The sequence below is a fragment of the Telopea speciosissima genome, chromosome 7, assembly GCF_018873765.1.
Source record: "Telopea speciosissima isolate NSW1024214 ecotype Mountain lineage chromosome 7, Tspe_v1, whole genome shotgun sequence".
In the NCBI taxonomy this organism is placed as follows: domain Eukaryota; kingdom Viridiplantae; phylum Streptophyta; class Magnoliopsida; order Proteales; family Proteaceae; genus Telopea; species Telopea speciosissima.
In genome coordinates, this window is record NC_057922.1 from 56,372,795 (window position 1) to 56,395,729 (window position 22,935).

Below are 22,935 nucleotides of genomic sequence, written 5' to 3' on the forward strand. Positions count from 1 at the left end.
CCATGCAGCTTCACCTACGCAAACCACCCCATGCCCTCACCATCACGGCTGCTCCTATGACCAAACCCACTTGCATCTCTCAAGCCCACAAAATTCAAGAGTGGAGATTTGCAATGACTGATGAGTTCAATGCATTGATTAGGAATGGTACATGGTCTCTTGTTCCCCGTCTTACTCACATGAATTTGGTTGGTTGTAAGTGGGTTTATCGGATAAAACGTAAGGTCAATGGTTCACTTGAGCGCTACAAGGCTCGCCTAGTGGCTAAAGGTTTCCATCAGTAGAAAGGGATTGACTTCATAGAGACGTTCAGTCCAGTTGTTAACAGCAATTCGCACCATACTCGCCCTTGCAATTAGTCAGGGTTGGCCCGTTCGGCAATTTGACGTGCATAATGCCTTTCTTCATGGGCATCTTTATGAGGTGGTATTCATGGTTCAGCCACCTGGCATTGAAGATCGTCAGCATCCCTACCCATGTCTGTCGTCTCCACCGTTCTCTCTACGGTCTCAGACAAGTACCACGGGCTTGGTTCCACCGTCTGTCTTAGTTTCTATTCAGCTATGGTTTTCAGGCTTCCGAAACCTATCTCTCTTTATTCATCTATCGGTCGAGTATGCACCTTATTTATGTGTTTGTATATGTTGATGATATTCTGGTTACTAGTTCTGACAGTTCTCAGGTGACCCGTCTCCTGCACCACCTTGCAACTGAGTTCTCCATCAAAGACTTGGGACCTTTACATTTTTTTCTTGGCATTGAAGCGTTCCCACACTCTCAGGGTCTTCTTTTATCACAATCTCGGTACATTGAGGATCTCCTATCCCGTACTGGTATGAGTAATTGCAAGCCAATTCAAACTCCGATGGTTACCACTCTCAAATACACGGCTGCAGGGGGTGCCCCAGCTTCGGATCCGACCTAGTACCACTCCATCGTTGGCACCCTTCAGTATGTTACACTTACGCGCCCCGATGTTGCCTTTGCCGTCAACCGTGCTTGTCAACACATGCACTCTCCCATAGAGGATCGTTGGTCCATGGTGAAATGCAATTTGCGTTACCTTAAAAGCACTGTCTCTGATGGTCTTCTACTGAGTAAGAATTCGGGTACCACTATTCAGGCTTTCACTGACGTCGATTAGGCTGGTAGTGGCAATGATCAAAAGTCCACTGGTGGCTATGCAATTTTTCTTGGCAATAGTCTCATCTCTTGGTCTTCTCGCAACCAAAAGACAGTTGTTCTACAGAGTCTGAATACAAAGCTCTTGCGAATGCTACTGCTGAATTGATCTGGTTAGAGTCTCTCTTCCAAGAACTTACATTCCCGCTCCATACTTCGCCCATTCTTTGGTGTGACAACATCGTCACCACTTACCTTTCTGCCAATCCGGTCTTCCACGCTCACATAAAGCATGTTGAGATAGACTTTCACTTTGTTCGTGACCGGGTTGCGAAGCAAAAGCTTCATGTTCAGTTCATCTCCAATAATGATCAGATCGCCGATGTCCATATTAAAGCTCTCCCTATGACCCGTTATTAGTTTATGCATGACAAGTTGAAGCTTCGGTGTCCCAACCCTTCAACTTGAGGGGGTGTATTGACACATATAGCCTTTATCCTTCACACTTGCCGTTATCACATGTAACTAGGACTCTCAACACTTACCGATATCACACGTGAGTCTTTTAGACTCTCTATACTTCTGTAAGACATTGAGATCCTCTCTAACACTTGTAACCGACCCACTAGGGTTCTGTATCTTATATATACTCAAGATAATACAAACATCATTAAGGTTGAATGAATAATAGAACATTGAACAACAACAAGCTAAAACGAATATTTCTTTAAGTTTAATGACTTAGTTTATGATCGATGATTGATCATATTATTGCTACACGTGAAAATTGATTACAGTTTGGTCTAACTGAAATGAACTAAAATGAAGCACACAACATGTAACTATAATCTGATCGGACAGGATCCTGAACTAGATCGGCCAGCATTTGAACGCTTCTTTCACTGCCCGCCTCAGCTCTGCTATTACATTCTATACCTGCAAAAGTTAAAAAAAAAAACAAAAAAAAACATTTAGCTAAAAGGGTATTAAAGAAGTTATAGTCATTGAGAAAAGCTGTGTTTTTTAGAGAAAGTGGATTGTTCTGTGACTGTAAAACTGAATAGGCAGTAGAAATCTTACTTAGAGGGAGGGGGGTTAGACCTCCTAATCCCAAAGTTCCTCCAATGACTTGTAAGGCCCGTTTGGCGAAACAAACATCTCTCCTGCAGATCCTCTTTTCTGTGGAATCTGGCTTATCTTATCTAGTTCTTCCTGGGTAAGTTCCCAATCAAAGATTTGGAGATTTTCTTTCATTCTCTCCTCGTTGAAGCTCTTCACAATTGGAGTTGCTCCTTGCTGATTTATCCACCTCAGTGAAACCTGTCAAAATAACTAATTAATGCCATTTTATAAAATAGCACATCTTTCAATACCTGTTTAAGCCTCATTCCTTTCATAACATACGCATTTGCAATTGTCTAGTTTAAGATTTGTGCGCTTGTTTTCCCTTTAACCTTGGCAATTTCTTTGAGCAACTTTGGTGTTGGGATTTCTAGGCTCATGTGGTCAGGAGAGGATGGCCAAACCTAGGTTGAGGCCTTGAGTTGAGCTTGGCCTGGCCTAGCCGGACCATGTCATATATGCAAGATTAGAGCATTTATTAAATATAAAAATTTACATTTAGGGAAGAAGATCGCTTCCAGGCCATGTGGTCCTTGTACAAGCACGGAGGTCAATGAGCAAACGTAGGGGCATCACTGAGGGTGGGATTTTTCATTTCTAGGTTTGGGTTTGTCATTTCGTGTGGTCCTGTGTCTAGAGGCAGACTGTAAGGGACTTTTTCCCTTACAGTTATTTAATATTCATAAATGATTTAAGGGTAAGAGATCGTAGCTTGGTCGTGTCGCCCCTACACCAACGAGAGGGCAAATGAGAGTGTACACAGGGCACCAACATGGATGGGATTTTTTATTTCACAATAGGAAGGGCGGTAAATTCAGGTGCTCTTGTGTCTGAGCGCAGAAACCACACGACCAAGCAACATTAAAAAGGACATACCCAGTGCACAAGGCTCCCGCGTTTAGCAAGGCCTGGGGAAGGTCAAATGTATGCAACCTTAACCTTGTTTCTAGAGAGGTTGTTTCCAAGACTTTTTTTTTTGGATTAAGAGCTTGTATAATAGGTGGGAAATTAGGGGATGGGGATAGGCCCCAAGGTGGTTTGAACTCATGACCTCTTATTTGAGGAGTTGGTCTTTTGCCAACTGAGCTGACCTCTTGGGGTGCTGTTTCCAAGACTTGAACCTGTGATCAAGCATTCAGCAAGTGAGCACTTGACCAACAACCAAGCAACATTCTTTTTCTTTAATATATTAAATATGGGAACAACTTCTTGTCACCAAAGTGGTGAACTAAGAAGTTCTAACCTTCTTTTAATTTTTTTAATGCCTACTAACTCTCTTATAATTGCCTCATGTCTTATTCCCAAAAGAAAATTAATGTAGTATTTAATGCATGTTTTAAAAAGAATTCTCAATATGCATCCCAGCTAGGTTACAACATCAAGAAAATCTGGTGCTCGAACATGGAAATCCCTCCTTTGCTTCAAGACCCAACTTCAGTGGTACGGCCATGGAGATTACTTCCCCTTTTGTCTCAAGCAGACGATGGAACCAGAGGCATTCCAATCAATTGTCCTTAGAACATATGTATATTTCTAGTTGTGCAAAATTTTTGACGAAATATGTAGCGGTCCACGAAGAACAAGTTGTTCTTCAACACAATATTGTACAGGCTCTCTTATCTTTCCAGTTATATATTTTTTTCTCATCATTAAAAAAAAAAAAAGAATACTCAATAAGTTGAAAGTTATTTAATAAAGATTTTCTGTGTAATGAAAAGATTAACTCTCATTTGAAAACAAAAAAAGTGTTATTACTTTTTTTTTTGTTTTAGTGAAAATAAAAAATTGTTATACTAGGAGTTAGGTTAAAATCTTGTTGTAACCAAGATTGGTTACAACAAGATTTTTCCATTTTATTATTTTTGGTAGAAACTAGGAACATTTCCATTAAATATATACATATTTGGTTTAAAATTTATTTGTTTAACTAGGTAAAAACTAACATGAAAATTAAAAAAACAGGACCAAGCTTAACAGGCCCTAAGCCTAGCAGGACCGGGCATAGACTGAGATATCCCAATCCAACCTTCGACCGAGCTGGGCTTGGGATGAGCCTAGGAACCCAAGCTTGGGCCTTGCTTTCCAGAAACATGACCCAGCCCAAGCCAGCCCATTTGTGCTTTTAATCTTAAGAAACTTCCTCTGTATATTTTGGGATGAACATTACTAATCACCAGGGTATAGGATAGGCAATTTGGATCCTCAACTGCCGAGCTGCCCGGCAGGTCCGTGCTGTCAAGACACGGCGATGTGCGCAATGACCGCCTTACCCCTACTCGAGCAGGGGTAAGGCAGTCATTGCGGGCCTCACCGTGTCTTGGCAGCACAGTCCTGCCGGGCAGCTAGGCAGTCACCCCAGAGTTTTCCTTAATTTTAACAATTTGGATCGTCTATGGCACAGCTGCGCGTCCTGCCTGTGCTGCGCAGACACAGGGCCGCACTCAAAGACCGCCTTACACCTGCCCAAACGCCTTGCCTGAGTGGGGGTAAGGCAGGATGGGCAGCTGTGCTGTAGTCGATCTGGATCCTAATTTTAATACCTGGGCAACGCTCTTCCCCTTGGTCACTGCGATTTCTTCAAGGATTGGATTCTTCATGACTGCGAAAGAGCCCCAATGAGCTCCATTTGCCCCCAAAGGAGACCAAGCACTTACATGAATCCCGTTTTCATCGCATAACTTCTTCAGCTTTTTCTGCTGCCATGTAGGATTCATTTCCACCTGATCTTAACAATTTCAGTTTTAGAGGTTCTTATTTATCAAAAAATAAAAAAAAAATCTCTTTAATGGATTTCATACCTGATTCACGGCTGGAGGGATGGTGGAATTAGTTAGAAGAAGTGAGAGGTTCTTGCACGAGAAGTTGCTGACACCAATGGACTTAGCTAGGCCAAGCCTACAACACTCTTCCATGGCTTCCCATGTCCCTTTTATATCAATGGGAAGGATATCCTCCTTAGGGAAAGGCTTCACAGCTCCTTGTTTCAACCTCACAGGGCAGTGTATGAGATATAGATCCACATAATCTAGACCAAGTTTCCTGTGGCATTCAACATTAAACAAATCCTGATAATTTAGAAAATAGAGAGAGATAATAACTTGTGTGTTCTAAAATGAAAAAAAATATCTGTAGAGATAATAACTTGAGTGTTTCTTTGAGTGCTGGGAGGACAAGATCATGGTCTGCATCTGAGCACCATAGCTTCGAAGTAACGAAAACATCGCTACGATCATCGATCAACCCTCTTTCCAGTGCTTGGGTTATGGCTTGGCCGACGAACTCTTCGGTCTTGTAGATGGAAGCAGTATCGAAATGCCGGTAACCAAGCTCAATAGCATTGACTATAGTAGAAGTGAGATTTGCAGGGATAGGGTCACAGCCTGTTCCGAAGCCTATCAATGGCATTCTATGGCCAGAGTTCAGGACCACCTCTGGGATCATCATTTCCTTTCTGTTTTTTTTTTTTTTTTTTTTTTAATAGAGTATGAGAGTTATTTTAAGGCTCAGAGCTTTTTCTTCTGGACATAAATGTTACCGTTTATATATATATATATATATAACAAGATATAAAGTCAAAGTCGTCGAGGATTTTTGAATTTGAAGCCTCCAGTTATGGGAAGATGAGGTTTTTGAATTTGAATTCTCCTCCACTTACGTTGAGGTTTTGTAAACTTTCCTTATGTACAATTAATATGTTCAATAAACCTTAAATCAAAAAGAGATTTACAAGTACATGGATTCAATTACAAAGAAGAGAGTGTTATCTTTGTAACAAACTTTGAATGGAAAAAAGAGAGATAATAAGGTTTGACTTAGTCTCTTCCTTTTCTCTATTTCAAATTTGAAATGCATGCACTTGCGGTAATATCTAAGAAAGAGTTTTACATTCCAGGTATAGGAAGGTTACCTAGTTCCTAGATGGCAAGGATTGACTAAAGGAAGATGGTTTGACCAAGGTTAGATGCTCAACTATGGTTATTTGGGTAAATATTTTAAGGGTAATTTATACATACCACCCCTGAGGTGTAATAAAAGTATAATTATACCCCCAGTTTTGGATAAATCTGCGTATCCCTCGAGGTTCACAAACGTTAACATATACACTTATTCCATCAGTTTATGACTATCAACGTTAAAATATTACGTGAATTGATAAATTTGCCTTAGCAAAAAAAAAAAAAACCATTTATAGGGTTTATTGAGATTCCATGATTGAAACCCAAATCACCCGAGAAGATTGAAGTTTCGTTTATAGGGTTTATTGAGATTCACTCCTTTAGTCTCTGTTTTTAGGTATTTCTAATATGTCACAACCATGTCTGTAGAGAATCCAAATCGGTCTGTAATGGCCCGTGCTAACGATATTATCGCAATTAGGGAAGATCGGGCAGAGTAAGGTTAAACGGTACTGGCCTGAAAGCCTTCTATTTCTCTGTTGGAATCTCTAACTTACCGTGGTAGACTTCTACATTTTATGCTTTCATCTAGGTCTTTTACCTTTTTTGCTTGATTGTCCCATTATTGGACTTCTCTCTTTATTGTACAACCGTTACCCCTCCACAGCTATGTGTCTTTCGTTGACGCTCCATCTGCCAAAGCTCCATGAGATGTACAGTGGAGAATTTAGAGACATGCCTGAGCCACTGAAATTGCTCGGGTGTGTGCCGGATCCATTGCAAGAAAGGAGCAATGATGCCTACAAGGATACCTGCAACTCATCTTTCCCAATCGATTTGGGGAAGATGAGTTGCAGGTTTTTTTTGTTTGTAAGGGCAATTTTGTCAGTTCATGTCATATTTTTGACATTCTTAATCATAAACTAACGGAATGGGTGTACGTGTTAACGTTTGTGAACCTCAGGGGGTATGCAAAATTATCCAAAACTAGGGGGTATAATTATACTTTCGTTAAACTTCAGGGGTGGTATGTGTAAATTACCCATATTTTAATTGAGACTAAGGTAGGCCAATTTTTATCTGCTCTATTTCTGATTTTGACATCCTCCCTTTTTGTCCATTTCCCCGTTAAATTGTCGATACATGACATGTTTAAATTGGATTTTTATCTACTCTATTTCTGACATCTGCCAGTTTTTCAATTTTCTACCTTGAATGATCGACATGTGGAGTAAGAAAATCGGGTTGCTCATCCTTTTATGGATTTCTGGTTGACATATGTTATGGAAGAAGAGATTTTGATCTTAGATTGACTAAGATTCAAGAGTTTTTGGTAAAATTTTTCCCTAACTACTCAAACTAGGGTTTTGGGAGAGGAGAGCACGAAATATAGAAAGTTTGGAATGAAGGAATGAGCCTGCGAGGAAAAATATCACCTCAATTTGTCTGCCCGTCAATTTTCTCAATTCCCTGTAATAGAGTGTGGTGGGCCCCACCCCGGGCAGTGTGTTTAGGCAGGGGATAGGGTGGTCATTTCTTCCCTTCTATTAGATGGAATTGAGGAAATTGAGGAAATTGAGGGGATAAAGATCCGAACCTGCGAATGGTGTTTAAAAAGAGATTTTCCACCCACCGGTCGACCAGTAGAGTAAAAACTCTGATTTCTAGGATTTTGACTTAGAAATTTATTATTTGGCCTTCAAGGGAATGAATATTTAGTAATAACTCATCTCTTCTTTGTCTTCAATTTGATTCTTCTTTGAGCTTCTACAAATTGTTAGTATAATGGTCTGTTTGTTTTGGTATATGTTTGTCATCATCAAAACTTATAAAGAAGGAATAGGTAAATATGTATTTTCCAACAACTGCAGGTGAATGTGGTCATGGATGGGAGAGTTATTTAGAGACGGAGATTGATAGTGATCCTAACCATCTTGGTGTGGGCTCCGAGGGAGGTGATCCCTCTTACGCAGGTGATTTGGGTGTCAGTTCGGGATGAGCCCTGAGTGATGAGACTTATTTCATTTTGAGATGTAGAAATTCTTTTTTAGTAGATAGGTTCTACTACCCCCCCCCCTTTTGTACAACGTAACCAGGGTTCCTTTGTAAATATAACCCCAATGAAAATATGTAAATACAATGGAAAACAAGATGAAGTGTGGAAACAAAAATAATAGTCATGTAAATATTTGAATCTATATAGATAACTTTTTGCTTTCTGTTGCACTCAGTATATCTTCTTACTTATCTTTATGATTGTGTGGTTTGTGAGTTATATAAACTGCTTCTAGATCCTAGAGGTTTAGTGGATGTTGCCAGACATCAGGGTCACTTGCCCAATCCTCCTAGGGGTGGTTTGTGGATGATACATCCAATATTCACCGAACCAATCAGCGGCTGCCACGTGTCACAGGGCGACCCGCTCCAGAACCAAGGGGAACGAACCGGGGTCCCACCACCCGGGCGCGGCCTCACCCAGGCGCGGCCACCACTAGGGCGCGGCCTCACCTAGGCGTGGCCACACCCAGGCGGCCTCTCACCCAGGTGCGGCCCCACCGAGACGCGGCCACACCCAGGCGCGGCCTCACCCAGCCGCGGCCACCACTCAGGCGCGGCCTCACCAAGGCGTGGCCACACCCAGGCGCGGCCTGCACCCAGGCACGGCATCGTGGGCACAGACGTGAGGTGCATGAACATCGGGGCTACTCACCTATGACCCGATCGTATCGCTACAGACTCATGTCACCACCAGGACTCTAGGCCACCGCTTAGAAGTCACGTCACCCAGACGGATTCAAGCACCAATGACGTTATCACCACACGCGGGTATCTATCCACCAAGGATCTTGATACCACCAAGACACTCCCTCCCGCGGGGAGATGGTCAATCAGGATAGAGCCCCGTTACCCAGGGTCTCTATCCACTCAACGGCACAATCGCCATCAAACTGGGACTCTCCACACCGCCATACACTACTATAAAAGGCAAGGTACACAACCCCATCAAGGGAGATCTAAACTCATATTGAATAATCACTATTCATCTATTTGCTCAGGAGATCTAACTTTGGCATCAGAGAGCCCCAGGCCGAAACCACACCGGTTCTCTCTGTTGACCCCTTGGTCCACTTGCAGGTGACGGCACTCACAGGACCGCTCGACGATTTCTTGACGCAACAGATTGGCGCCATCTGTGGGAACGACGCTAGCCATTACAGCTACTAGCTCGCTTCCATATTCATTCAATGGCAAGAAGGAAGACTACCACCACCAACAACGGAGCAAGGAATGGATCACCACCCCCAGAGTGCTCTCACCGCAGAGCTAATGACCAGGACCATGTCCCTCTGGAGGAAGAGATCCCCCTTAATGACCAGTTTATGGTCGACGAGCCCAACAATGACGAGGCAGACGATGTGGTGGTGGAGGTGATACCTGACCCTAATGCTCCAGCCACTGTGGGTCAGATCAACGACCTACAACGATAGATCCTCGATGAACAATGACTCTTTCGAGAATACTTGACACAACGTGCAATGTCCCACCGTCAAAGGACTTCGCCATCAGCAAGGGTGGAGTCCGTACCTCGACAAGAGTCAAACCCTAGGAGATCATCTCCCAGGGACGTGAGATCAGAGAGACTTGCGCAACGGGCAACCCCCACTCTGCAGCGGGGGGAGCCTTTGCAGCATCCCAGGAGAACAAGAGACCTCTCGCCACGATCAGAACGTGGGAGGACGCCAACACCCAAGGCGAGGGTGTCTAGCCCACAGAGATCGGTCCGGAGGTCTATGTTCGACGAACGACCTGAAGAAGGTCACATACCACGATGAAGCCGGACCTACAGAGAGGAAAGCCCCTCACCTTCACGACAGGGTTCATCACGGCGTGACCATTCACCATCCCACCAACACTCAAGGTGGGAGGAGACATCTAGGAGAGAGCGTGAACGGGGTCACAGTGAACGTCCAGCCAGGCGTGAGGGACAGACACAGGACGAGGAGCTCGATCGAAGACTCCACGACCTGGATGAGAAGCTGGAAGGGCTGAAGAAGCAGACCAAAGGCGAGACACATTCCATACCTGGACAACACCCATTCTCGACAGAGATCATGTCAGCCCCGCTACCTTCCAGGTTTCGACTACCCACCTTTGAACTTTACAGTGATACCACTGACCCTAATGACCACATCAACTACTTTAATGGCATGATGACGCTGTATGGTGGGTCGGACGTGGTCTCCTGTCAGGCATTCCCTGCATCCCTCAAGGGAGCAACCACATCATGGTTCTTCAGGCTACGACCGAGATCTATATGCTCCTTCGCAGAGCTATGTGAATAGTTCATCACCCGCTTCCAAAGCAGTGTCAAGCAGAAGAAGACCACCGTCAATCTACTGAACGTGGTACAAAACCCTGGGGAATCTCTCAGGGAATACGTTACCAGGTTCACCAAGGAGTCCCTGGAGGTTAGAGACTTGGATGACCAGACACAACATGCAGCTCTAGCAGGAGGCATTAGGGATCTGGACTTGATCAAGGATCTGGCACGTCATGAGACCAGGACTATGAAAGAGCTCCTGGAGCGGTGCAACGAGTTTGCAAATATGGCCGAGGTATTATAAGCTAGAACGAAAATAATCGAGGCCAAGCCACAGGACAACAAGAGGTCAGCACCTGATGACTGCAAAGAGGGTAAGAGGTCGAGGATAGAGCGTCGACAAGAGAAGAGCAATCGCCCATCTAGGAGGACAAACCGTCTCCCAGAGAGAAGTGAGAGGGCAAGCCCCCCTGAGTTCACACCACTGAACACCACCAGGTCCCAGATACTCATGCAGATCCAAGACCGTGACCTACTCCATTGGCCACGACCCATGCTAGCAGGACCAGAGAAGCAAAACCCTAACAAATATTGTCTCTTCCACAAAGAGAATGGGCACGACACAGAGGAGTGCTATCAATTGAAGAGAGAGATAGAACAACTGGTAAGAACAGGAAGCTTGAACAAGTATGTGAAGGGGAGACATGACAACCGCTCAGGCCAAGGAGATAGAGGTCGCAACGGAGACAGAGTGGAACCGAGATGAGAAGAAAGAAGAACAAATCAAGTGAGAGACCGCCCAGAAGAGCGGAGAGATGCAACAGAACCTAGTGGCACCAAGGGACCTCCTATCCTCACCATACTTGGAGGACCGGGGCAAGAGTCCACCAGAAAAGCTAAAGCCCATGCCAAGTTCGTGGGAGTGGCAGAGAAGCCAAGCAAGATAGCCAAGACCGAGGCGATGATCTCCTTCTCGGATGAAGACCTGGAAGGACTAAACTTCCCACATGAAGATGCCCTGGTAGTACAGGTGGAGGTAGCCAACCGACCTGTACACAGGGTACTGATAGACACAGGGGCATCTGTTGACGTACTCTCCTTGGACGCCTATCGACAATTCGGGTTCGGGGATGATCAGCTCAAACCAGAGCCCACGTACCTCCATGGATTCTTAGGTGTCACTGCCTCCATCAGAGGTACCACAGAACTACTCGTCACCTTCGGGGTACACCCTCAACAAGTGACTATCATGGTGAATTTCATGGTAGTCAAGTCCGTGGTGTCCTTTAACAGCCTCCTAGGGCGACCATCTCTGACAGCCCTTAGAGGAGTCATATCGCCACTTCACCTGAAGATGAAGTTCCCCACCGAGAATGGGGTAGGCGAAGTCCGAGGAGATCAGAAGAAAGCAAGGGAGTGCTATGCCACCTTCATGAAAAAGAACAATGGTAACACCCGTGGAATGGCACTCTGCCTAGAGAGCATGGTCAGTGATCAGAGAAATGAACTAATAGAGAGAAGGGGAAGGCCAGTGGAAGATCTCATCCCATGGCCCCTCAGCCGGGAAGACCCCTCCAAGGTCGTTCAAGTCGGCTCGCTGCCAAGCAAGGAACAGAAAGAAGGGCTTGGACACCTCCTCCAAGCGAACATGGATGTCTTCGCATGGTCCACCTTCGACATGCCGGGAATACCACATTCCATAGCGGAACACCGACTACATGTCGACCCAACCAGGAACCCCGTTCAACAGAAGCGGCATAACTTCGCCCTCAACCGACAAGCAGCAATCAAGGAGGAGGTCGAGAAGTTAAGCCAATCAGGGTTCATCAGAAAGGAGAAATTCCCAACCTGGCTCGCAAACGTGGTCATGGTACCAAAGCCAAGTGGGAAGTGGAGGATGTGCGTCGACTACACCGACCAGAACAAGGCCTGCCCAAAAGATGAGTACCCACTGCCCAGGATCGACCTACTGATTGACGCCGCCGCTAGCCATGAGATGCTGAGTTTCATGGATGCCTACTCCGGATACAACCAGATCCTCATGCATGAGGGTGATGAGTCCTACAACGCATTCCGGACGGACAAAGAGAACTACTGCTACAACATCATGCCGTTCGGGTTGAAGAATGCAGGGGCCACCTATCAGAGGATGGTCAACAAGATGTTCGAGGAGCAGATCGGGCGCAACATGGAGGTATATGTGGATGACATGCTCGTGAATAGTCCGTAGTGGGCATCGGGGGATCGTGGCAAAAAAGAAGCGATCCCTCCAATACTTCACGTTGCTAGTGATCCCCGTGAGAAGCTCCACAGAGGCATGGGGCCCCTTGAGCACGCGGCGAGCAAAGTGATAACATCCATGGTTCCCCTTCTTCAACAGATAAAAGTGGGAGAACAAGGGAACAGTGGCGGCATGCCCCAGGCAGGCGAAAAAGACATAGAAACCCAAGATCACCCTCCAAGAGTTGGGCAACACCTGCCCAGGGGTGAGGTGCCAATGCTCTAACACCAACTCGATAAAGCGAGGGATAGGAAGGCGAAGGCCCTGGAGAAAAAATGAACGGTAGAGACAGATCTCATCCACACTGTGAGAGAAGGCATACTCGCCAGGCCCAGGAGTACGCAACATGACCTCAGCGGGAATATGGAACTCCTCACAGAGGGAGACCAAGTCAGAAGGTGACAAGATGCTAGCAACAGGGCCCAACCTATCAGCAGGACCGGCGGCTGAGGATGCCACCCCAGAGGACCGACGATCCCTACTGGGACCGGAGACACTAGAAGGTCCCACACCTCCATCAATAGCACTAGGGGAGGGTATAGAGGATGGAGTACCCACAAAAGAAGGCGATCCTGGGGAATGCTCCTCTGAAGATCCAACCCCGACTGAAGCAGGGCCAAGGTCACCCGGAACGACATGAAGGACAAGAAAGGAATGGACTACTTACTCGAGAAAGCGATCTCCCAGAAGCTAGCAAGAAAAAATGAAATGAAGGCCACCTGCAAAGTATAAACAGCAGATCCATCACAGACAAGAAGAAGAAAAGTGAAGAAGCGTGAGGGTCCATCACACCCACGCCACGGCCACCATAGGCGCGGCCTCACACCCACAGGCGACAGCCACCCGGGGGCTGCAACCAGGTGGCCTCACGCCCCATAGGCGCGGTCACCCAGGCGCTGCCTCACGCCCCATAAGAGCGGCGATCCCGGCCTCGCGCCCGCAGGCGCGGCCTCACCTAGGCGCCGCCCTATAAAAAATAAAAATAAAAAAAAAAAGAAAAGAAAGAAAAGGGATCGAACTTACCTCAGGGAGAAAGCGATCGCACGGGGAGGCAAGCACACAACGACGATGCCACACCACTAGCACGATCAAGTGAGAGAGACCACTAGAGGCAAAGCACTCAAGCCAAGCACCACTCAAGCCCTCCCAGCAAACAAGACACCAAGTGAGCACAAAGCAAACACAAGGACCCAAAATCAAGCAAAAATGGATACTAGTCTAGGTGACCCAAAGACAAACACATGGTGGGCACCAAAAAGAGGACAAAAGACAAAAAGCAAGAAAGAGAAATGAGAAGTGAAAGAAGAGAAAGTGAAGGAGAGGGACATATGTCTACAAAAAACAAAAGATGAAAAAGTGCAGGAGGAAAGGTTTGAACCCCCAACCTCTCCTACCTCATTACTAGATTTATAGGCAAGCCCCGCAAAGAAAGTCTATTCGCAGCGGACCCCTCACTATGTAAAGGCATCTACTCTCTTGGACATCCTATCCCAAGAGAGTGGGGGGCAAATGATACATCCAATATTCACCGGACCAATCAGCGGCCCGCTCCAGAACCAAGGGGAACGAACCGGGGTCCCACCACCCGGGCGCGGCCAGCACCCAGGCGGCCTCTCACCCAGGCGCGGCCCCACCCAGGAGCGGCCACACCCAGGCGCGACCACCACTCAGGCGCGGCCTCACCAAGGCGTGGCCACACCCAGGCGTGGCCTCTCACCCAGGCGCGGCCTGCACCCAAGCACGGCATTGTGGGCACAGACTTGAGGTGCACGAACATCGGGGCTACTCACCTATGACCCGATCGTATCGCTACAGACTCATGTCAACACCAGGACTCTAGGCCACCGCGTAGAAGTCACGTCACCCAGACGGATTCAAGCACCAATGACGTTATCACCACACGCGGGTATCTATCCACCAAGGATCTTGATACCACCAGGACACTCCCTCTCGCGGGGAGATGGTCAATCAGGATAGAGCCCCGTTACCCAAGGCCTCTATCCACTCAACGGCACAATCGCCATCAAACTGGGACTCTCCACACCTCCATACATTACTATATAAGGCGAGGTACACAACCCCATCAAGGGACATCTAAACTCATATTGAATAATCACTATTCATCTATTTGCTCAGGAGATCTAACTTTGGCATCGGAGAGCCCTAGGCCGAAACCACACCGGTTCTCTCTGTTGACCCCTTGGTCCACTTGCAGGTGACGGCACTCGCAGGACCGCCCGACGATTTCTTGACGCAACAGTGGATGTGACAGAAAAAGATGATTTACGCTATGTTTCTCCAAGAATTCCTCACGCCTTACACTATGTTTCTCCAAGGAAGAAGAAGAAGAGGCCTTGTGTGCCACACAAGGAAGAAGAGGCGTTGTGTGTTTCTCCAAAGAAGGAAACGAATTAGGGCTCACTTTTGATATGTTTTATATTTTGAAGGACAATTTCCAAATATGCCCCTCGTAACTTAAAACGGACATGTTTTTCTCCATTTTTTATAAAAAATGATACAATCAAGTGAGAAAAATACCTTTGGTGTATTGCAAATGTGTGCTAAAAGTGTGCCAAGTGCCTAGTTCGTTTCAAAAAAATTATAAAACGAACTAGACTTGCCTGGTTGCGCAACCCCTACTCACTAAGGCGCCCGAATGAGATCTTGGGCCATCTAATAAAAGTAGGAATTTTCATTTTAGGGGGTAAAATGTCTAGGCTCAGGAACCACCCAGCGAAACAACCCCCTTTTTTTTTGTCCAAAGAATTGGAGTGGCCCAGGTTTTGAAACCCGGTCTGGTTTCAAAAGTTTGAATGTGACCAAATTGGTAAAGGGTATCTATGGATCTATTCCTTTTGAGTTTTAGATGAAAAAGAGTATTTCTTTGTCCAATGTGGAACAGTGGAAGATGCACAGCAACACGATTAACACATTGGAGGTTTTCTGATATCCACACGATTAAATATACTTCTTGTGTCACAAAAAGATCTAAATATCTTTAAAGATATTTTTGATAAAGAAATTAATAAGAAAACCCAACCCTTTGCCCGAGCAGGGGTAAGGCGGTCAAAACACACTGCCTTGAGCCTGATATTGCACATGCAATCCGATTACCCGGATGCACAGGATCTTTTTCGAACCACCTTTACTTTCTAACCCTCATTAAGTAATTTAAAAAAATTAAATATTCATTCCCTTGAAGGCCCTTATAACCCCCTCACCCCTCTCCATCCAAGCAACCAAAACCTGCTTCGCATAATCAATCTCTCTCTCTCTCAAATCTTAACCGTTTTCTATCCGTGAGAACAACAAAGTATACCTAAAGAAGAAGAAGAAGAGATGGAACCGAATCCACCTGCAACAGTAACGAAGAAACTATGGAACTATGTACGCATAGTGTTCTTCATGATGAGGAAAGGAATCTCGAAGCGCAAACTGATGATGGATCTTCACCTGATGATGAAACGTGGCAAGATTGCAGGGAAGGCAATCGGTAACCTTATGTTCCACCACCACTCCAACTCCAACTGCCGATCGCCTGATTCGAATCTTTCCTTCGTCGCACCTCATGATTACGAGTTTAGCTGCAGCAACAGCCCCGCCTACCCTTCCTTTTCTTCTTCATTTTACTTCCCCTTCCACATCAGCAAGCGTAAGGCCTCTCAGAACCACTCTCAGTCTCCCCATTACTTCTCATGTCTACACCCGACGGCCACCGACGACGACGACTTAACGGCCGTCAATGCGGTGCAAAAAGTGCTGGAGATGTTGAACGTCCATGACATAACGGATGCGTCTCCCATACCGTCATCGTTTCCTGGGTTCGGAAAGAGTCCGATGGTGAGGCAGTTGAGGATAACGGACTCTCCGTTTCCGTTAACGAATGCTGACGAGGATAGCCACGTAGACAAGGCAGCAGAGGAGTTCATTCAGAAGTTCTATAACAACCTGAGGCTACAAAATAGTATGGCCGAGAAAAAACCTTAAAAAAAAAAGAGTCGTCGGAGCTCCGAGCTGTGGCGATGGTTTCTTCAGGCGAGAGTTGTGATTTATAGATTCTGCGTTGTTTGGCTTTCGCTTCAGTCTCTTTCGTTCTTTGTTTCTAATGTTATAGTTCGTTGGAAACAATAAATGTTTGATGTGAATTTATGTTTTTCTTCTTTTCTTACTTTCTTTCTTTCTTTCTTTCTTTTGTGAATAGGAAAAAAAAGAAAAGAAATGCTCTATAAATAATTAAGAATTACGGTTTTGATATTTGAGAACTTTGAAACTAAAAAGTCGTTTCTGCTCAAAACTCTCTGTATTCGCTTTGTGAGGCACTGAGGAGTGTAACGTTTCAGTTGGTGGGTTCTATGGTGAAGTTCTCAGTTCTGGCAGGGTAAAAGTATTGAAGCCAAATTGGGAAGGACAGATGGTAGATTTGAAAAGAAGTCATATGGTTGTAACTTGTATTTCACTGAATTACCTTTCCAATGTAACTGGAAGTGTGCCGTTTCAATATCAAATGAGAAAGTTATCAATAATTTTGGTATCGTGATACAGAAACGAAGCAAATTGGGAGAGTTTATGAAATTTGGAGGTGGTCTCTGGAAAATTTTCCTACAATTAGCTCGTCACGAGCTTGGTGGCAAAATCTGTGCTAAAAAATTCATTATATTGAAAGAAATATGCCTTAGATTCCGTTTCAGTCTTGCTTATTTGCCAGGAGTACCAAGTAATGAGACACATCATCTAGTAGCTGTTGGGGAGGCTATTGTTAAATCACGTTTAGGTGCGGGTTCGGCCAATGGAATAGATTTCGTCGTTCAAGCTGTGGTTTGTTGTGCACCATCTGCTGCTTATCAGATACTATTCTCATAACTTCATATTGTAAACAAATTGGGGGTTTTTTATGATGATAACTACTGCAAAATTGTCTGCTCCATTTTCTATCCAGTCCAGTTCCCCAAGTCTGTCTAATACGAGGTGGAGTGTGGATCCCATTCAGGCAATGTGTCCGAACAGGGGTAGAGTGGTCATTTCCAACCCCCTATTAGAGGGACATGAAGAAATGGAGCAGATAAGGATCCATAATTACTTAACTATGTTGGCTGTTATATCTTCGAAGACTGTTGGGTATGAGATGCTTGAGGTCTAGCGAGTCCTTTTGTGTTTTGTGTATGTAAGCCCTTGAGTGTTTGATGTTTAGGAATCCACTAGATGATTCTGGTTTTGGAGCTCCTTCTTCTATACCTTCTTTCTCTTCTTCTCAATAAGTGATGTTATACAATCTTAAAAAAAATTAAGAGAAAAAGTATTCTAAAAGGCAGTGTGGCCGTTGTGCAAAGAAATAGAGAGGGACAAAATAATAGTCCTGCACCCATGAAGAACAATAATGTCCGCCCTATTAATGCCACCACACACGCTCCCATTGATCATCGCATCAGTGTAGCCTTTTCGAAAACCTCACCAAACAAATAAATAAATAACTTTTGATGATTTAAATTCATGTTTTTTCTTTCAGTTTGAGTTACATGCTTTACCTATTTCACTGTTAAAGTAGTCAAAAGATTATTTTTCACATAAACTATGAAGAATGGACCAAAGAAAGCACTTTATTCAATTATAATTAGTTGTACTTTGTAAAGCCTGTGTCACGGGTGTCATCCCTAGACCTACGGACCAAATCCCACGTTCACAACAAATTAAAGTTTTCATCTTCAGCTGGAAAGAGATCTTCCACAGAGCAATCATATTTTCCACATGTGAAGCACCTAAAAAATATCAGATCTCAAAGCATCTTGTGCTAATACATGAAAACTATAAAGTGCTGGAAGTATATGGGATTGAGTTACATGAAAACTATAAAGTGCTTGAAGTATATGGGATTGAGTTCCCTGTTCAACTGCACAGCTGCCCGACAGGACCTTACTGCCAAGACACAGTAAGGTGGTAAATTACCTATCGCCTTACCTCTGCCTAAGCGCTTTGCCCGAGTGGGGGTAAGACGGTCCTTGTTGTGTCTTGGCAGTAGGGTCTTACCGGACAGCTCGGCAGTAGAAGATCCAAATTTCAAAAAAAGATGGACATCCTCTTTGCATACTATTGAACAGATCTGAATATTGTTTATTGCCAGATTAGAAATAAAATCCTTCATAGATATATTGTTTGTCGACAAACTAGTAAAAATAGACATCTTGCCTCTTCGTGGGATCTTCTCTTTGTTTCTCCCCTTAGTTTTGTTGTAACATCAGCTTTTCTTTGCTGGTCGTTTCTGTTCCCCCTCCCCTTCCCCTTGTTTTTTGGTGTATCCTTATTTTTTGTTGGTTGTTTTGCCCCCGAGTAATCTTGGTTCTTCTCTTTTGTGTCTGTGTAGTTTTGTTAGGGTCTATGTCCTTGCATAGCCCCTTTGGTTCTTGAGCTGTTTTATTTTTCTATAAATACGATTTTTCATTTACTCGAAAAAAAAAAAAAAAAAAAAAAAAACACAAGAAGACATTAGTATACGCCTTAGTTAGTAAGTTCGGGAACGGCAATTGAACGGGAACGGATACTTATGGCAATTAAACGGACTAGACGATAATAATACTTTTCAAAAATCCGGCTTCATAAAACGCACACGGTAATGATATGGTACGTATTTAATACGGGTATAATACGGCATAGACGGCAATAATACTTTAAAAAAAACGGACATATATTCATTATATAACATGCATTCATCACCTAATAAACAAAATAATATCATGATTTTATGAACTAAAATAAACACAATAATATAATATGCTATATAACATCTCTAAGATTATCATTTAACATACCAAAATATCAATAATCTACAAGAAATGAATGTTGATTGTCTGAAAATGAGATGAGCAAGTTGATTACCTTATCATTAAATCATTCTTCCAACATTACATTTCTTTCTATCTACAATGAGATAACCATATATTTTTAACCAGATGTATTCTTGTGAAGGGGGATGAGTTCCCACTAATTAACCAACACGTACAAGACAAGAGGGAGAGTTCCAGATATGGATCTCCACTGTACACATTAACTACAAGAGACAGAAAAACAAGAATAAAATAGAATAGAGATTGAGCCATTCTCGCCAATATCACACCAGATTCATTTGCTTCACTACCACCATCAAAGTTCAAAAGACCAGAGAAACAAGAGGAGAGTACAAGACTTAAGTGCCGCTTTGTTGAACGGAGATGGGGAGGATGACTGGAGAAGGAGGGCGGCTACTGTTGCGGCAACAGTGTTGCCTGCGGTTGGATGTTCAATGCAAATCGAAAGGGACGAAAGGGAAAGTGAAATCGTTTTCCTAAATTCTAATCTTTTGGGTATTTTTTTTTTAAAAAAAAACCATATAATATGTGTATTATACGAGTATAATACTCGATCGATTAAAAAACACGTTTTTTTATAAAAATATGGGAAAATATGGGAAAATATGGGGATGGGAGTAGTATACATTTAAAAATTCGGGTACGTGTATAATATACATATTATACGCGTATTTACTAACTAAGGTATACGCTACATAGCCTGGCAGCGCTCTTTCACCTTATATTACAATCAGAAGATAAATTAAGGACCAATGATCTTATTGGATTATTGTATGAGAAGATCTATGCTAATACAAGGAAAGATTTTTTCTCTTAAGTTCTTATTACGAAACAAAATCAAGTGCCAATCTTTACAATTTACTAACAAGTCATTTACAACGATTTATATTAATTTCACGATGTCTTCATACACATAAAACCTTTACCAATCGTTTTCTATAAAACAAATATTTTGTGGATATTCATTCTTTAACCTCTTCTTTCGTTCTTTTCGAAGGAGAGCTGAGAGTTTGGCCCACTAAAAGTTAACTTGTACTCACGGTTCAACTATTGTTTGTTTTCTCAAAAGATATCGGTTGTGCATGTTTAAAGTCTAAACACCACAATGAAAGCTTTATTTAGAAAGTTTAATTTTTTTTATGGCTAATCAAAAATTAAAAAAAGAAAAAGAAAAATATTTAATAGAAACCATTTTATTTAATATGTCGATTGGACCTAGCTTAGATTGTCCATATGACATTTCCACCCGTTGCTTATAAAGCCATGCACATTTTCTCATCTAGATTTTTTATTTTATTTGCAAGTGCTTTGGGGATCTGAGGCTATTCTAGTCATGCATCGATGTGATAATTCGCTATGTGGCTTAGTATTCTAAGGATTAGGAGTTAATTACAATTTGATAATTTGAGTATTTTTAGTCATTTAATTTTTCTTGGATCGTTATTGGACTGGCAGAATCGTTCCGATCAGATCAGTATTATTCTAGGGTGATCTCATATCAGTGTATCAGTAACGATTGTTATTGGTGAAGTTTGATTTCGGTTCAGAAAGTAGGTCCGTGGATCTTCGGAGGACCGTTTCAGCCTCGAAACGATCTCAGATGACCCTTGAAACTATATATATATTTCGACATTTGTTTAGTTTTAATCCGACCCTGACTAGTTGGTCACTTTAGAATTTTAAGGGTATTTTTGTACTTTCTGAATTAAGACCGATCCCTTGTCCAATATAATATGTATTTCGACATATGTTTAGCTTAGAAGAAAACGATGGGAAGGGATGACTAATTCAAACATGTTGCTTTCTAAACTTTTAGACTCTCGCATGCCTCAACTGTGATATTTAACAAATCTTACATAATTTTTACCTCCTATTCTTCTTACCGTTGATCAAAACCAAAATTTCAAATAAAGGGTTATGACACTTTCCTTCGCTTCAAAGGTTTCTATGGCGAATGACGACCGTTCGTCCAATAATGGATGCCAATATATCTCCCACCCAACTCCACTAAACCAAACAAAAAAGGAAAGTTTGGTTAACTGTCGTCAAGGTCTTTAGGGCCTGCAGGTAAACATAAAACTACTGCTTTAACAGAGAAAGAAGTAGCAATAAGCAATTATTTTCTTATTCATTGACAGACATTCCGCCATTGTGGAATCAAAACCAAAAGGATGGATTCATGGACCCATAACCCATTGTACGTGCTTACAATGCATGCATGGTCATACATGCTTTTTCTTTTGTTTTTTTTTTGTTTGGTGTTTTTTTTTGGTTTTTTTGTTTTTTTTTGTTTTCTTTTTTTGTCTAGTAGGTCAGAAATGCTTGTTAGCGTAGAGCTCTTAGAGAAGAAAAGGTAGCTAGCAATAAAAACGACCTGAAGAACAGAGTGGGTGGTGGAAGTGTTTCAATTATTGAAAAGTCTCTCTCATGCACTACAGAAGCCGAGGAAGAAGAGGAGCTGAGGAACTCTCCCTCTTTCAAAAGTTGATATAAGTTTGATATTTATCTCGTGTAAGATTGGTATGGGTGTCAACCGGTCGGGTCCGATCGGTTTAGTTTGGGCCTAATCTGTCCTACCAATTTAAAACTAGGCATCATTTTTTGTTTGTTATGGTAATCGGGCCTTGTCTGCCAGTGTTATACCTAAAATATAACCACCTAATAGGATCGTACCCCATCATCGGGGTTTGACGACCCGAGGTCTGATGAATCATACCTGAGATCCCGATCCATAAATAGAAAACCAAGTACGGCTTCAAGAGCCACGCAATCATCCATTACCATATGAAAATTATTAAAAAAGAAGTTGGAAGAAAGGAAAGAAAGGATCTCGCTCCCAAAGAGATCTCTCTCAGAAATATTCTCACAAAGAATGGAAACTACCATACGAGGATTCTCGCAAGAACCGCCTATTCCCTGGCTAAACGTTATATTTACTTAGGTATATCCCCTTACAAAGCATCTTCACTATTCTCAATTGTTGCTCAAAGAGATCTAACTTAGGCATCGGAGAATCCCCTGCTGGTAAAAATTGGCTCTCTGGTGTCCATCTTGTTCTCTTGTGCAGGTCTGAACCCAAGAGGACTCTTAGTGGAGATTTCTTGATGCAACACCAAGCATAAATATAGTTCTTTTTAGTCGGTTATTGGTTTATAATCAGGTTCAAGGTAATCGGGTTTTAAATGGGCTAATTAACTAACTGATCTATATATATATGATTCTTAAAAGGACTATTAACAGACTATAATCAGGCTAAATGGGTTAATCATATTATAAATGATTGATCCCGTTTGGACGACCATCAGGCCACTGCATGCCTTGCACCGAGAATGTTCAATTATTAATTGGTCGATGCTT

At 43.3% G+C, this 22,935-nt stretch overlaps 2 protein-coding genes across 3 annotated transcripts; one reads left to right on the plus strand and one right to left on the minus strand.

Moving 5' to 3' along the window:
* The first annotated feature begins 501 nt into the window (after window positions 1–501).
* LOC122667585 lies at window positions 502–20,586 on the plus strand. Of its 2 annotated transcripts, none has more exons than XM_043863917.1 (3): window positions 502–517; window positions 16,071–16,742; window positions 20,576–20,586. In XM_043863917.1, the coding sequence occupies exon 2, from the start codon at window positions 16,082–16,084 to the stop codon at window positions 16,727–16,729; it is 648 nt and encodes a 215-aa protein (XP_043719852.1). In that variant the 5' UTR covers window positions 502–517; window positions 16,071–16,081; the 3' UTR covers window positions 16,730–16,742; window positions 20,576–20,586. The 2 variants fall into 2 exon arrangements, with proteins under 2 accessions (XP_043719852.1, XP_043719853.1); XM_043863918.1 differs by lacking the exon at window positions 502–517 and adding an exon at window positions 16,010–16,018 and having other exon boundaries at window positions 16,078–16,742.
* LOC122667584 (methylecgonone reductase-like) lies at window positions 2,166–5,688 on the minus strand. The gene is made up of 4 exons (XM_043863916.1): window positions 5,387–5,688; window positions 5,043–5,283; window positions 4,785–4,964; window positions 2,166–2,442 (listed from the first exon to the last, which is right to left on the minus strand). The coding sequence occupies exons 1-4, from the start codon at window positions 5,686–5,688 to the stop codon at window positions 2,227–2,229; spliced, it is 939 nt and encodes a 312-aa protein (XP_043719851.1). The 3' UTR covers window positions 2,166–2,226.
* Window positions 20,587–22,935: the final 2,349 nt, after the last annotated feature.